Genomic DNA, 13,898 nt, shown 5'->3' with positions numbered 1-13,898 from the left:
CAGAATTCGTTCTGGAAACATGCTTGTAATCCAAAGCACTCTTATATCAAAGCGAATTTCCCCATAAGAAATAATGGAAACTCAGATAATTTGTTCCACAAGTCCTTCGGGTTATAGTCTATATACAAAGATTATAGCAATATGATAGGTTGAGTAACCATAAAATGTCCATCCACAATATGCAGTGTTCCCAAGGGGACTAGAAGCAAAATCTAGCAGAGCTACAGAATATAAGAGAGATGAGAGGCACCTCTAAGTGTAGCAATATGGTTACATTTAATGAAGGTTCAACATTTAGCAACTCACATGGTTGATGATTAAAATAGGCACACCTAAGTATGCAGGCATCCGGGGTAAAGCTGTCCACATAGACCATCTTCTGAACCACCGGCTCTCACCACTGTCAGTCTGCAATCCTGACCGGGAAGAATAGCCTGCAGTAGAGTGATCTGAAAGTGAGGCTTTGAATCAATCGTGGAGTGCAGCGGGGAAGGGATGATGAAGATGGCTGTGCAGAGGATGGGTATGTGGACAGCTGTACCCCAGATGCCTGCATACTTGATGTGCCTGTTTTAATCATCAAACATGTGAGTTGCTTAATATTGAACCTTCATTAAATGTAACCATATTGCTACACTTTAGAGACTCCTCTCTTTTTTATACATGACGCTACTTGTATATGAAGACATCGCTTGTATATCAAGTCAAAATTTGTTTAAAAAATTTGCTTGTCTTGCAAAGTGCTTTCAAACCAAGTTACTCTCAAACCAAGGTTTTACTGTATATATATATATATATATATATATATATATATATATATATATATATATATATATATATATATATGTGTGTGTGTGTGTGTGTGTGTGTGTATATATATGCTGCATCTGGTGACAAGCTACAAAGGCAAGTGACATGCTGCGTCTGGTGGCAGGCTACGGTGGCAAGTGACACGCTGCATCTGGTGGCATGCTACAGTGATAAGCTCAGGGCTCCCACTGATTCTGCATTATGGTGAGTTAAACTGTTTAATTATATATTACAATGTAATAATATAAATAATGCGCTTCAGTAATCCTGACACAATATCAACTGTGGTATTGGCATAAATGAAGTGCCAACACCAGCCACTCAAGTCCCTTGAATTCTGGAATTTAAAGAAGGACGTTTAAAACGTCCGTTGTGTCGCGTTTGCACCCGCGTTTAGCGGGCGTTTGTGTTTAGAACCGTTTCTAGAGGTCAAAAAATCATTCCCCTTTAAAATGGAAAAACGCGAGCGCTAAACGTGGGTCATCGAGTTCGGCCGCGTTTTTGCGTTTCAAACGTTGGGAAACACACGTTCGAACGCAAATAATTGCTTTTCAAAAAACGTCACTGAACTCAACTGCCTGCAAATGACTGTAATAAGATAACATGGAGGTGGGTTCAGGGGCTTCTGAAAAAAATGCCCAACTGCTCCTAAACGGCCGTTTACAAGTTGCAGTGTACATGGACCCTAAAAGCTGCCATACATGGCCCTAATTTCATATGAGTTATAACTGAATAACCAAAATTCAAGCTGTGGGTGCTGTCGGCACCACCCAGCTTGGCAAAAGACAACTAAATTATAAGGTTTTGGGAAAGGTGCCAGGTGGAAAATTGTTGGATGAACAGTGCCTGAATCCACAAAGATGCAGATACTGTTCTGGTATTATGACAGCGATGGCTGACAGAATACAATAGCCAGCAGAGTAGATGCGTTTATCAATGCTGTTAAGTGTGAATGTAGGAATCTGCTAGATTTCTTTTAAACAGCACGCAGACTGAACAAAAAAAAAATAAATCTATAAGCTTATGACCAGCTTTGGTAACTATAGAGAATCAGTAGTTTAAAAAATAAAACTGGGTAAGATTAACAGTATTTAGTCCACAGAAATGCTGTATGTGCCAGTTTACAAAAGGAAATTGTGAGCCGAGTGTATTTCTGGATAATAAACAGGTATTTTTTTCTTAATTGCAGGGTCTCTAAATGGATAACACATTGGGGAAATATGCATATATTGCAGAGATACTGTATTTTGTTTTTTGCGCTGACATACCCTAGACATTTTAATAATACATATGTCTAGGTATACTCCAGATGACACACTATAAATGTTGCTTAACTAAAGAAAATGCACTGGTATTTCAGCTCACAGACAACTTCAACAAATGTCCTCAAACTACAATCTTTTGGAATGTTTACACATCTGCAATGTTTTCCCCAGAATATCTTCATTAATATGTATGATAAACATTGAATATGAAGCCTTGAAGTACTAGAATGCTGTCTGAGTAAAGGTACAAAGGAAGAGGTAATCAAACCATTGATGAAACAGGCGGTTTGGCAAATGACAAAGAAGCAGGAATAAGTAATTGCATATAGTAACAGAGATGACAGACTGGAGGGACGTCTCATTCAACCAGCTAGAAAATATATTAGAAATGAATAAATCTTTCTTGCTAGGAAATAATTTGAATTGGTTTTATAGCAAAAACAAGGACTGTTTAGATGCAATCACCATACTATACTACTGAGAATAAACCACACTGTGACAACACATAAAGTGGTAGTTGAACATAAAATATCAGGGGATATAGTTGTATAATTTTATATTTTAATTGAATATATTCCTGCTTTTTACACAAGATGATTTCTACCACCTGCATGAAAAGCCAGACAACATAAATATATGACATTGTTTTTAAGTATTTTATGATAAAATGTAATATCAATACTACGAGTAATAATATTTAGTGTGTTATATCAGGTCTCTCTCTCTTGGGGTCCCTCCCCCTGGGAGGCAGCCTGCGTTCCCTGAAGAGCTATTACAGTTAGACCTTGGCCAAGGGTCTGGAGGAACCCTGGCTTAAAGGAATATGCTGGTGGACACTACCTTAGGAAGCTGGGCTGAAGAAGGACCCCTTTCTCTGAACAGTGTTGCATAGAAGCTGGTTTGCAGCGGTCTCTTTACATTGTAAGCAGGACCTTTTGCCTAGAGCTCCAGGTATGCTTGTGCTTTGAGAGTTGGATGCCAGAGATTGCTATTGATTATTCTTACAGAGTCCAAGACTAGCTGGCTGTCCACTCTACCTCCAGCAATACTTAAGGCTTCTACTAAATCACTTTGCGTGAGAATCTGTCCTCTCCTGCCTGCCTGTGTTTTGGAGTATCCTGCCCTCTCATCCCTACTTCCTGCCAATTCCTAAACCTGGATTTTGTGTGCTTTTGGAGATGGTGCCAGAGCTGACAGCCTCTGAACAGGTAGGAGAGACCTGGTTATTTTCCAGTGGCTTCTTTGGTGGTTATTGCTGCACACTGATCTGAGTAACCTGTAAATGATTCTTAAAGTTGAACTAATCCTTTCCTGCCAAGAAAGATGCCATCTTAGCTTCTCTTTGATCTGTAGTTGTCATGGTGCTGCACACATGATCAGATATGACACTAGTCATATGATAGCTGACAAAATGAACTTTAACAATTGCCTTTCAAGGCTAGCCTTGAATAATAACTGTTGGGGAAACAGACAAATTGGTGGGTTTATTTCTGCTGTAACTGCAGGTCATAAATATAAGTATTCCATAAAAAAACACTTTACTATATTTAAACCACACAGGCCACTTACAGAACACATTGCATACTGCCTACATATGTTGAGGCTGATTAACTTTAGTTATTCTACGTGAAAAGCAATTTTCTATTCATACCTCATTTGCAGATGTTTTTCACATAATTGGATAAATGAAGTGAATATTCACACAATTTTTTCAATGAATATTCTCAACTTCTTTTGTAAATCAGTTCAAATATCTCAGTGTAGCAGACCTGGAAGTTGAAGCCTAAATTGAGCCTTTCATTTTTTAGCTCATTATGCTTATGCTCCCTAAGAAGTATAGTTTATTGGAGCACTGTGCAGGGGGTGTGTCTGACCTTTGGAGACCTGGACTGTTGCGTTCAGTGTGAGAACAAAGCACATACACTTTAGAAACAAGTAAAAAACACATTAAGGCTTCAATTGGACTTTAAATAAAGACAGATACTATATTACATCTTGCCAGTCTCAAACAATACTAGTTACAGGATAAATAACCCAAAGAAGTTTAGGTAAAAATTGGGGACATACAGTCAGGTCATCAACACAATTCTAATATTTTTGGCTCTATACACCACCACAATGGATTTGAAATAAAACAAACAAGATCATTTAGAAGATTTAATTTGAGGGTATTTACTGTACATCCAAATCAGGTGAACGGTGTAGGAATTACAACAGTTTGTATATGTGCCTCCAGCTTTTTAAGGGACCAAAAGTAATGGGACAGATTACCAATCATAAATCAAACTTTCACTTTTCAATACTTAGTTGCAAATCCTTTGCAGTCAATTACAGCCTGACAACCTCCTATTTCCGTGGACGACTGTTTAGTGGAAACGCGTCACAGAGGAGCGCCGCATCGTCATTGCAAGTTGCCGAGGACCGCACTGCAGGCGGCCACGGCCTCTCCAATATCGGTATCGGTTTCCTGTGTCCATTAGTTAACATCTAACTGTAAGTGCACTGGATACTTTTGTTTTAATAAATTGTCAAAGGTACTGCGCTATGGTCTGATTCTGTTTCTGTGAGATACACGTGGAAGCCCTCACCTGTGCGGAGAGTAACACCCAGAACAAGAGTGTACCGGGATTGGGTTGAGACACCGAAAGATCAGTGAGACAGTCGCCTTTTGGTTTGAGCGATCCGGTAAGAGGCCACACTTACTATCTGATTATTTCACGGTGACCTCCCTGAATTCCCAAGACACTACTGGGCTGATTATCCGTCCTTAACCTCTTCTCTCTATGGTAAGGGGCTAATCCCCACAAAGGTGGTGGAACCCATCTGCACCCCACGGATCTAGAGGAACCCACAGAGTGGATTTTACTTTAGCCTGTGAGGGGACGATTGGGACTTTATGCACTTTTATATGTATATGGACTATACACTGAGGTGGCAACCATTGAAATATTGGACACTTTTTCTTTGAATTACTTGTGCACTTTGTTGGTTTATGTTGGTATCACATTATCCATTTATCATCACCTATTCACCATAACACACCCAAGTATATGCACCAGGGTGCATAGTATTTACTGTACACCCGTTCAAGTGCACATCAATTTTGGAAACACATCACAGGTATATGGGGGACACTCATTATAGTGTCACACCTTTTCCTGATTTGTGACACCAGTGAATTTTAGCGCACCTGATTTCTTTTCTACACAATTTTATCACCATTTGGTTCGAAGGTTGCAGCTATTCACATTACTGATCCTGCGCACCTATTTAATTTTATACACAATTACAGCCTGAAGTCTGGAAGGCATAGTCATCACCAGACGCTGGGTTTCATCCCTGGTGGTGCTCTGCCAGGCCTCTACTGCAACTGTCTTCAGTTCCTGCTTGTTCTTGGGGCATTTTCCCTTCAGTTTTGTCTTCAGCAAGTGAAATGCATGCTCAATCGGATTCAGGTCACTTCTTTCCCTTAAAAAACTCTTCAGTTGCTTTCGCAGTATGCTTCGGGTCATTGTCCATCTGCAAGCGCTGTCCAATGATTTCTGAAGCATTTGGCTGAATATGAGCAGATAATATTGCCTGAAACACTTCAGAATTCATCCTGCTGCTTTTGTCAGCAGTCACATCATCAATAAATACAAAAGAACCAGTTCCATTGGCAGCCATACATGCCCACACCATGACACTACCACCACAATGCTTCACTGATGAGGTGGTATGCTTTGGATCATGTGCAGTTCTTTTCCTTGTCCATACTCTTCTCTTCCCATCACTCTGGTACAAGTTGATCTTGGTCTCATCTGTCCATAGTATGTTGTTCCAGAACTGTGAAGGCTTTTTTAGATGTTGTTTGGCAAACTCTAATCTGGCCTTCCTGTTTTTGAGGCTCACCAATGGTTTACATCTTGTGGTGAACCCTCTGTATTCACTCTGGTGAAGTCTTCTCTTGATTGTTGACTTTGGCACACATACACCTACCTCCTGGAGAGTGTTCTTGATCTGGCCAACTGTTGTGAAGGGTGTTTTCTTTACCAGGGAAAGAATTCTTCGGTCATCCACCACAGTTGTTTTCCGTGGCCTTTTGGTGTTGCTGAGCTCACCAGTGCGTTCTTTCTATTTAAGGATGTTCCAAACATTTAATTTGGCCACACCTAATGTTTTGCTATCTCTCTGATGGGTTTGTTTTGTTTTTTCAGCCTAATGATGGCTTGCTTCACTGATAGTGACAGCTCTTTGGATCTCATATTGAGAGTTGACAGCAACAGATTCCAAATGCAAATAGCACACTTGAAATTAACTCTTGACCTTTTATCTGCTCCTTGTAAATGGGATAATGAGGGAATAACACACACCTGGCCATGTAACAGCTGAGCAGCCAATTGTCCCATTACTTTTGGTCCCTTAAAAAGTGGGAGGCACATAGACAAACTTGTAATTCCTACACCGTTCACCTGATTTAGATGTAAATACTCTCAAATTAAAGGTTAAAGTCTGCAGTTAAAGCACATTGTGTTTGTTTCATTTCAAATCCATTGTGGTGGTGTATAGAGCACAAAGATTAGAATTGTGTTGATGTCCCAATACTTATGGACCTGACTGTAGGTTTAACTCCCAAGATCAAGATCAGTTCATTTAAAAGTTCTATCCCAGTACGTTTCTCCCTGATAGCCTCCAATACTCTCTACCTGCTTGTATGGCCATGCAGAGCCTTATAATGCCAATGCTGTGAACATTTTAAACACAATCTGCAACAACTGAGCCATGTAGGAGCTAATAACACAGATAAGAAACGTTCCCTGTGACTGATGGACATTTTTTGTGTCTACAAACAAGGTATTTATCTACATGTACAGCTTAATTTTCACTGAAGGGTTAAAGTGTATGACCCCAAAAATGTCGAAACTGCAACTTGTTCTAAAGCACACACAAATGGGAAAGTTACTTCTCCGCTTGTGGGTAGGTGCAGTTTGGTGCAGCAGCAGAAAACTCTTAGAGTCCAAGTGCAGAGTAACAGGAGTATATTGTAATTGGGGTTTGGCAATACATAACAAGCCCGAGGGGTAGGCAACCCTACCGGGAGCACTCACAGCGTTGTATAAGTAGCAGATGGTCTCAGGTGTGCCAAAAGCATCTGTCTAGAGGAGTGGAATGTAGCCTGGCATGTCCTTACCCATCCAGGGAGGCTTCCAGGTAGGATGGCATGTCCCTGCACTTTCATTACTCCTCTGGAACCTTTCCCTTACACTAAGCACTGTCCCTGACAGACTGGAGACCTGTCCATGCCCTTGCCACATGCAAAATGCATGCCAAACTCAGAAGCCAGGGTCTTAAGTAGACTCTGCCTGACCCAAGAAGGCCACCAAAGTCACATGGGTGCTGGCTTCTGTGACCCAGGAAACCACAGAGGAACTAAGTTCCTCTTGACTTCCTCGTCCTCTGCAATGCCGAGCAGTGGAGAAAATAGACTGCAAGTCTGCAACCTGCCTACACTGTGTGTGTCATGCAAGCCCAAGTAAAAAAAATATTTTTTAGGAAAATGTATTTTGACCAATGCAATTATATTTGTTGTTGTAATGAATTGTGTATTTTAAAGATCAAAAGGAATAACCTTGGTTTGCAGTTGAAATGGTGGACAACTCTCACTGCCTTCTGTTTGCAATACAAAAATTTGCCTTTCTATTCCACTCTTTAAAAGGTTTATCTAAAGAAACCTCTAAGGGACATTCTAATTCATAGGTCACAAGCATGTATCAGGAAGGATTGCAAAAGGCAATGCTCAGCATGGGACCTTTAGACATACAGCAGGAACACAGACAAGTAATACTAGCAAAAAGGTATGTAGAATGATATAGTCAGCATGAAACGTGCATTTCCAATTTTGCAGCCAAATTGGGATAACATCTGCATTATATTTGTTACATTCTCTCACATAGCATAACTCTAAAGAACAATTTGCTGCTGCTTAAATTTCTCCTTTCTGAAAATTCCAAAACTGAAGTTTTCCTTTGCTATGCAGAGAGGACTGGGGAGTTAAAATTTAACATAACCATCTCTGTCTCTACTGTGCTGACAGTTGGACAAGCTGAACTTAAAAGCGGATTGGTTACTATGCACAGCTGCACCAGACTCTGTGTGTACCAGTTTTAGTAAATATCCCTCCATCTGATAAGGGTTAGAGTTAATAGTGAGCCCCGGTTCACACTTATGCGATGCGGGAAGGCTGCGAATTCGCAGCCTGTTCCCGCATCGCAAACGCACCCCCGGCAGTTCACACTGCCATATGCGATACGCTGGGGGTGTCAATGTAATCTTAACGACACCCCCAGTTTGATCGCATATCGCAGTGCGATCTTGTAGTTCGCACAGGATCGGATCGCACAAGTGTGAACCGCTGTGCGATCCGATCCTGATGCGGCTGCAAAAAAGGGTCCTGTGCGTGTTTGCTGCGGATGCGGTGCGAATTTAGCCATACAAAGTGTATGGCTAAACTCGCACCGCACAGCTGATCGCATGTAATGAAGGAGCAGTGCGCTCCGACATTACATGCGAACGCCGCAGCCGCACAAATGTGAACCGGCTCTTAAAGTGATATTAAAGTCTTGTTATTTAAATAAACAAAAAAAAAAAACAAAACAAACATCTGATACTTACTTGCTCTGTGCAGTGGTTTTGACGGCACTCCTGGCCCCTCCCACCTGTCAAGTGCCCCCACAGCAAGCAGCTTGCTACAAGGGCATCCAAGCCGCTGCTGTGTGTCCATTCAGACATGGGCCGGGCTTGGCCCCGCCCCCTCTCTCCTCATTGGATTACTGACTTTGAATTACAGTATCGAGAGCCAATGGTGCCCTCTGGTTTCTCAGCCAATGAGGAGGGAGAGTCCCGGGCATCCGAGGCTCTCATGCAACAATCGCTGGATCTAGATGGGGCTCAGGTAAGTATTAGGGGGGCTGCTGCACACACAAAGAATGCATTAAGATAAAAAAAAAAACCTGCCTTCAGAACCACTTTAAGGCTGGGTTCACACTGGTGCGATGTTAGACATCACATGTGATTCGCACTGCACTGCTGTGCAGATCACATGTGATGTCTGCGCAATGCAAATTCAGCCATACAGATTGTATGGCTGAATTTGCATCGCATTCGCACCAAAATGGTGCAGGACCCTTTTTTTGGTCTGCACTGGAATCGGACAGTATGGGTGTTCACATCCATGCAATCCGATTCCTGCACCATTTGGCAGTTCACATTGCGAACAGATCTGGGGGTGTCATTAATTTTGCATTGACACCCGCAGCAGCTTGCAGATGTCAGTGTGAACTGCCGGCAGGTAACATGCGATGCGGGAACCCGCACTGGAATTGCGCTGGTTCCCGCATCGCATATATATGAACTGGGACTAAAGCCTGGTAGACACTATTCATTTTTTTCCATGCAAGCCAGCGGGTTGAACAAAAAAAAATTGTCAGGTCCTGTCCGAGCCGCTGTACTAGCGATCCAACTTAGTAAAGCAATCTCCCCCGCTGAACTGTTGTGTTCTAACAGGAAGGCTGTCCTTTGGCTGAGAGCTATGATCGGGAGCCAGTCGGATGCTGGTTTTACAGCATGCTCGTCCGACAGAAGCCGGCCAAACAGCTGGCTTCTGTTTGACCGGCTGGCAAACACACAGCCCGAATGTCGGCCAGTTTTTATTGAATTCGGCTCATGTGTACGCGGCTTAAGGCTACTGAATTGTATGTTAATGAGGGGAAACCTATTCCTGTCCTTTGTCAGTGGGAAAAAAACTAAGTTTCCTCTCATTTTAAATAGTTCAGAAATGTTTGCAGTCTGCCTGAGACTAGTTTTGAACAAAAACCTTAGAAAGATAAGAGATTTTTTTAGTTATGCTGTATGAATGGAAACACATAAACATATAGTGGGATTTTCTCAAATTTGGCTGCAAAAGTAGAAATACAATTCTGTCAAATTGTACAAATTCCAGGATTAGATGCAAGCCAGATTTACAGCTTTGTTCCTTTGTGAAATTTTGTTTCTCTGTCGTTCTTTGTGTTATGAAAAATATATATCTCCTGAACTAAGAGTTTCTAAGTTATGCTCCAGCATTTTCAGCCTACATATTCCAAACTCACTTGTAGGGTGTTGACAGGGTAGGAAGATATGGGAGGAAAGTCCATGATCTGAAGTTCGTGGACATGGCCATTCATGACAACAGCTGGTAGGAAGACACGTCGAGTCTTGGTTGGAACGGAGGTCTCGCTGAACTCGTTGTACATGAACTGACGAACAATGGCACTTTTTCCCACTCCTTGGGCCCCAAGTACCGCAATCTTGAAGGTCGTCACCATGCCTCCCAGGGCCGGTGGTGGATGATTCCCTCACACGGTCCGTGGTGTTGGAAAGGTGGTCACACTGCGGCATATTCCGGAGGCTGCAGGCTCAGCCACTTTCAGGAAGCATCTCCCTGCAGAGCAGGAGACTATATAAGTGATAAGAAAATACATCACTGTAAACACACTGCATTAAATATTGCATGTTTCAGGCATTAATAACTAGTGAAATAGCAAATAATACAGCAGACATTTCCCACTCCTGTCTTTGAACAGGGGTAGCAACAAGAAAAAATGTAAATGTATGTACAGTCAAAACCTTTTTGTTTTTTTTTAGCTTTAGTAGGGAAGGGTTAGATAGATAAGAGTATAGACCAGCCTTTCTCAACCAGGACCCTAAGGTTCCTCCAGAGGTTGCCAGGGGTTCCTTGAAGAATGAACAGCTTCTGCTACTCCGATAAGTAACCACCGACACCAATGACCTTTTTACTTAGCTACAAGGAACCAGGACCTTCAACTGCAGTGCATGCCATGGATCCCCTCATTTCTCTCCCACAGACAGCAGTTGAGATCTCGGGCTCTGAGGAAATGGACTCTCATCACCTACTTCAGCAGCACAGTGCTGCCCTATGCACTTCATCACACCTCTCCCCACAGTGTCTCCCACCAACCTTGCCCCCCCCCCCCTCACAAACCTTACCACCCCCCTGCCACAGCTGCTCTTCTTCTTTAGAGCCCAGGACTTGTGCAGAAGTGAGTCAGAGAGACGTAGAGCTAGGATGGGAACTGATGGAAGTTGGGTTTGCTATGTATCAGCAGCTGAAAAGGGAGGATGAATGTTCAGGGGAGCCAAGAACAGTTAACAACCCCCACCTTTCCCACAGCAAATCTTCAGCACATCTCTCTCCCCCTGCCACATTAGGCACATTTCTTAACAGCTATTCCTCCGCTGCTCAGAGTGCTAACAGCATATACGCATTATAACCCCCCACATCATACACCCACTGTGTCCCCATCCGTGCTCACTCCCGTACTCTCACATGTTGCACTCACCCAAAATTCAAAGTACACTCATTCCTGTTCAGAGTTCAAGCTCCCTTCACCTAGAAATACACAGCACATCGCTCCATAGTCAAGACACTTCCCTTTACAGCATGCCCCACTCCTTCTCACGTTGCATCCCTTCAGCCACTGCTCAAAGTAAATCAGAACCACACACACACACACACATTCTGCTTCAACCCCCCCAACCGAAAACCCACCCTGGCGGCCTCATCACCCAGCTAACAGCACATCATTACACAGCCACCTTGCCTCCATTGATAATCCCGTCTACACCTTAAAACTCACACCCCACCCTCAGTTATTTTGTTCCTCCTGCTATCAAATATTTCTTATCCCCAGCCCCATCACTACTCCCCTGTAGTTAGACATCCCTCCCTATCTATTTCCCCCTACACTGACACATATCCCTCTCTGGTAGCCCCATCTCTATCCTAACACTAATTTATCACCCATCCCCCCTCATCACCTCACCCGCTTTACAGTGTGCCTCCACCCTCCTGCATAGAGTGACCACTTTCAAGCTCCTCCTGTGTGCATACTGCTAACCATCTAGAATTCTGTTCGGTACGTTCTGCCCAGCCTTCTATATTAATCACTCCTCTCCAGTACATAATGTTGGCTGTCATGTTTGTCTGTCATACCAACTACACTCCTCTCCTGGACATTCTGCCATCTATGATATATTTAATACTCCTTTCCTGCATATACTGTTCACCAATAAATGCTCTGCACTCCTCTCCTGTATGTACTGCCTGCCATTAAACACTTTGTACTCCTTTCCTGAATATATTATGCCCACTGCATACCTCTTCATCACACACTGCCTGATGCCATAAACTCCACATTTCTGTCCTGCACATACTATCAGTTGTCATGCACATACTGCCCACCATCCTACCCTCTGCACCCCTCTCCTGCACATACTCCTTACCATCCTACCCTCTGAATTCTTCTCTTGCACATACTCCTGGCCATCATATGCTTCCCACTCCTCTCCTGCACACATTACTTGCTGTCATACCCTTAGCATGTCTCTCCTTCACATACTGCCCACTGTAATACACATCCCACTCCTCTCCAGCATGTGCTGCCCACCGTCATACCCTACAAACTACTTTTCTGCACCTACTGCCTCCAGTGATACTCCCTGCACTGCTCTTTATCACATTGTGTCTGCCGACATATGCTCTGAGCTCCTCTTCTACACAAATTACCAACCATCATACATTCTGCACTTCTCTGCTACTTATACTGCCCACTGTCAGGGCTGTTTTTAAGAATGGGCAAAATGGGCAGTCCAAAGTAGCTGCCCCTTGAGCCCACATTGCCTGCAAATAGTTGATAAGTGGATTTGGGAGAGCCCAAGAACATGTTTGCCATATGTCTGTCTGTTTGCCATATGTAGATATGTCTGTCTATGTCTGTCATATGCTCAACTCTCCTCTACAGTACATACTGCCTGCCACCATACCCAACCTGCGCATTTTGGAACAGGTACACTTTGTATACAAAGTTTACAGAGCTCTAGTGACACTTTGGAAGTCTGTATACTGTATTGGACCCAAACTGTGCAAGGCATTATACATTCCCACCATATTATGGCCACTCTCCCCAGAGTTCATCCTTTAGTCCTGCCTAACAGTTTTAGGGATTCTCTATTTTATGTTCGGTCCCCATGTCCCCCTTCTCCTCCACCTGTTTTTCTTCATTTATGTTTACATCTGGTTCATATGCGGTTATATGGGGGTACCTCATCCCATGGCTCTATCGGTTTTGCCCCCCTTTTTTTCCCCCCTATCTTTTTAATTGACCACATTTCAGTGCCAGTCATTTTCATATATGTTATTTTCATTTTGGGCTTTCTTTTGGGTCCGTGGTTCGGGGGGCCTTGGTTTATGTGCTCCCGGCATGCGTGGGCCGTTGGCCCTAGGTCCTGGGTTATAGGGGGTTCATCCCGTTTCCCTGGGGGATAGATGGCCATTCAGCCCTTCTTTTTGCTGGCCCTTCTGAGATGGGCGGGCGGCACTGCTGTATTTTGGCCTAGGCCGACAAGGCCCAGGCCTAGGAAGGCAGAAAAGTCGCCCCCCCCCCCCCCCGCATGAAAGAAAAAACCCTGATCTATCCTCTTAGTCCCGCCTGAGTCTGCCTCCCGCCTCCCACACACGTACATTCCCCGGCGGCTTGTGGAACTTATCGGCATTCTTTTATTCAGGGCGTACGTACTTTTCTGTTGCCGGGGAGGGAGGGACTGGTCACTGGCGCCCCCCGCCCCCATGGAGTGTGACTGGCCAGGCCGTCTGCACTGCATTCAATGGGTGGGGGCGGAGCCTAAAGCTCCGCCTGCCCTCCTCCGCACGGCATCCTCATTCCTTCTTACAAACTAGCTTCTCCCCGGGGCGGCCAGGGTCTGTCTATTTTGAGGAGGAGGACAAGG

The 13,898-nt window shown here is 43.6% G+C and overlaps 1 protein-coding gene across 2 annotated transcripts in view; it reads right to left on the bottom strand.

Annotated features, from left to right (window-relative positions):
- RASL10B (RAS like family 10 member B) overlaps positions 1 to 13,898 on the bottom strand; it is a 239,410-nt gene that overhangs the window by 29,434 nt on the left and 196,078 nt on the right. For both annotated transcript variants that reach the window (XM_082246701.1, XM_082246700.1), the window contains one exon: positions 10,202 to 10,548. In XM_082246701.1, the coding sequence (XP_082102827.1) occupies positions 10,202 to 10,417 (216 nt within the window). In that variant the 5' untranslated portion in view covers positions 10,418 to 10,548. The remainder of the gene's footprint in view (positions 1 to 10,201; positions 10,549 to 13,898) is intronic.

This window comes from Pelophylax lessonae (assembly GCF_965119305.1).
Source record: "Pelophylax lessonae genome assembly, chromosome: 2".
In the NCBI taxonomy this organism is placed as follows: domain Eukaryota; kingdom Metazoa; phylum Chordata; class Amphibia; order Anura; family Ranidae; genus Pelophylax; species Pelophylax lessonae.
This window is presented reverse-complemented; position numbering and strand designations above follow the sequence as displayed.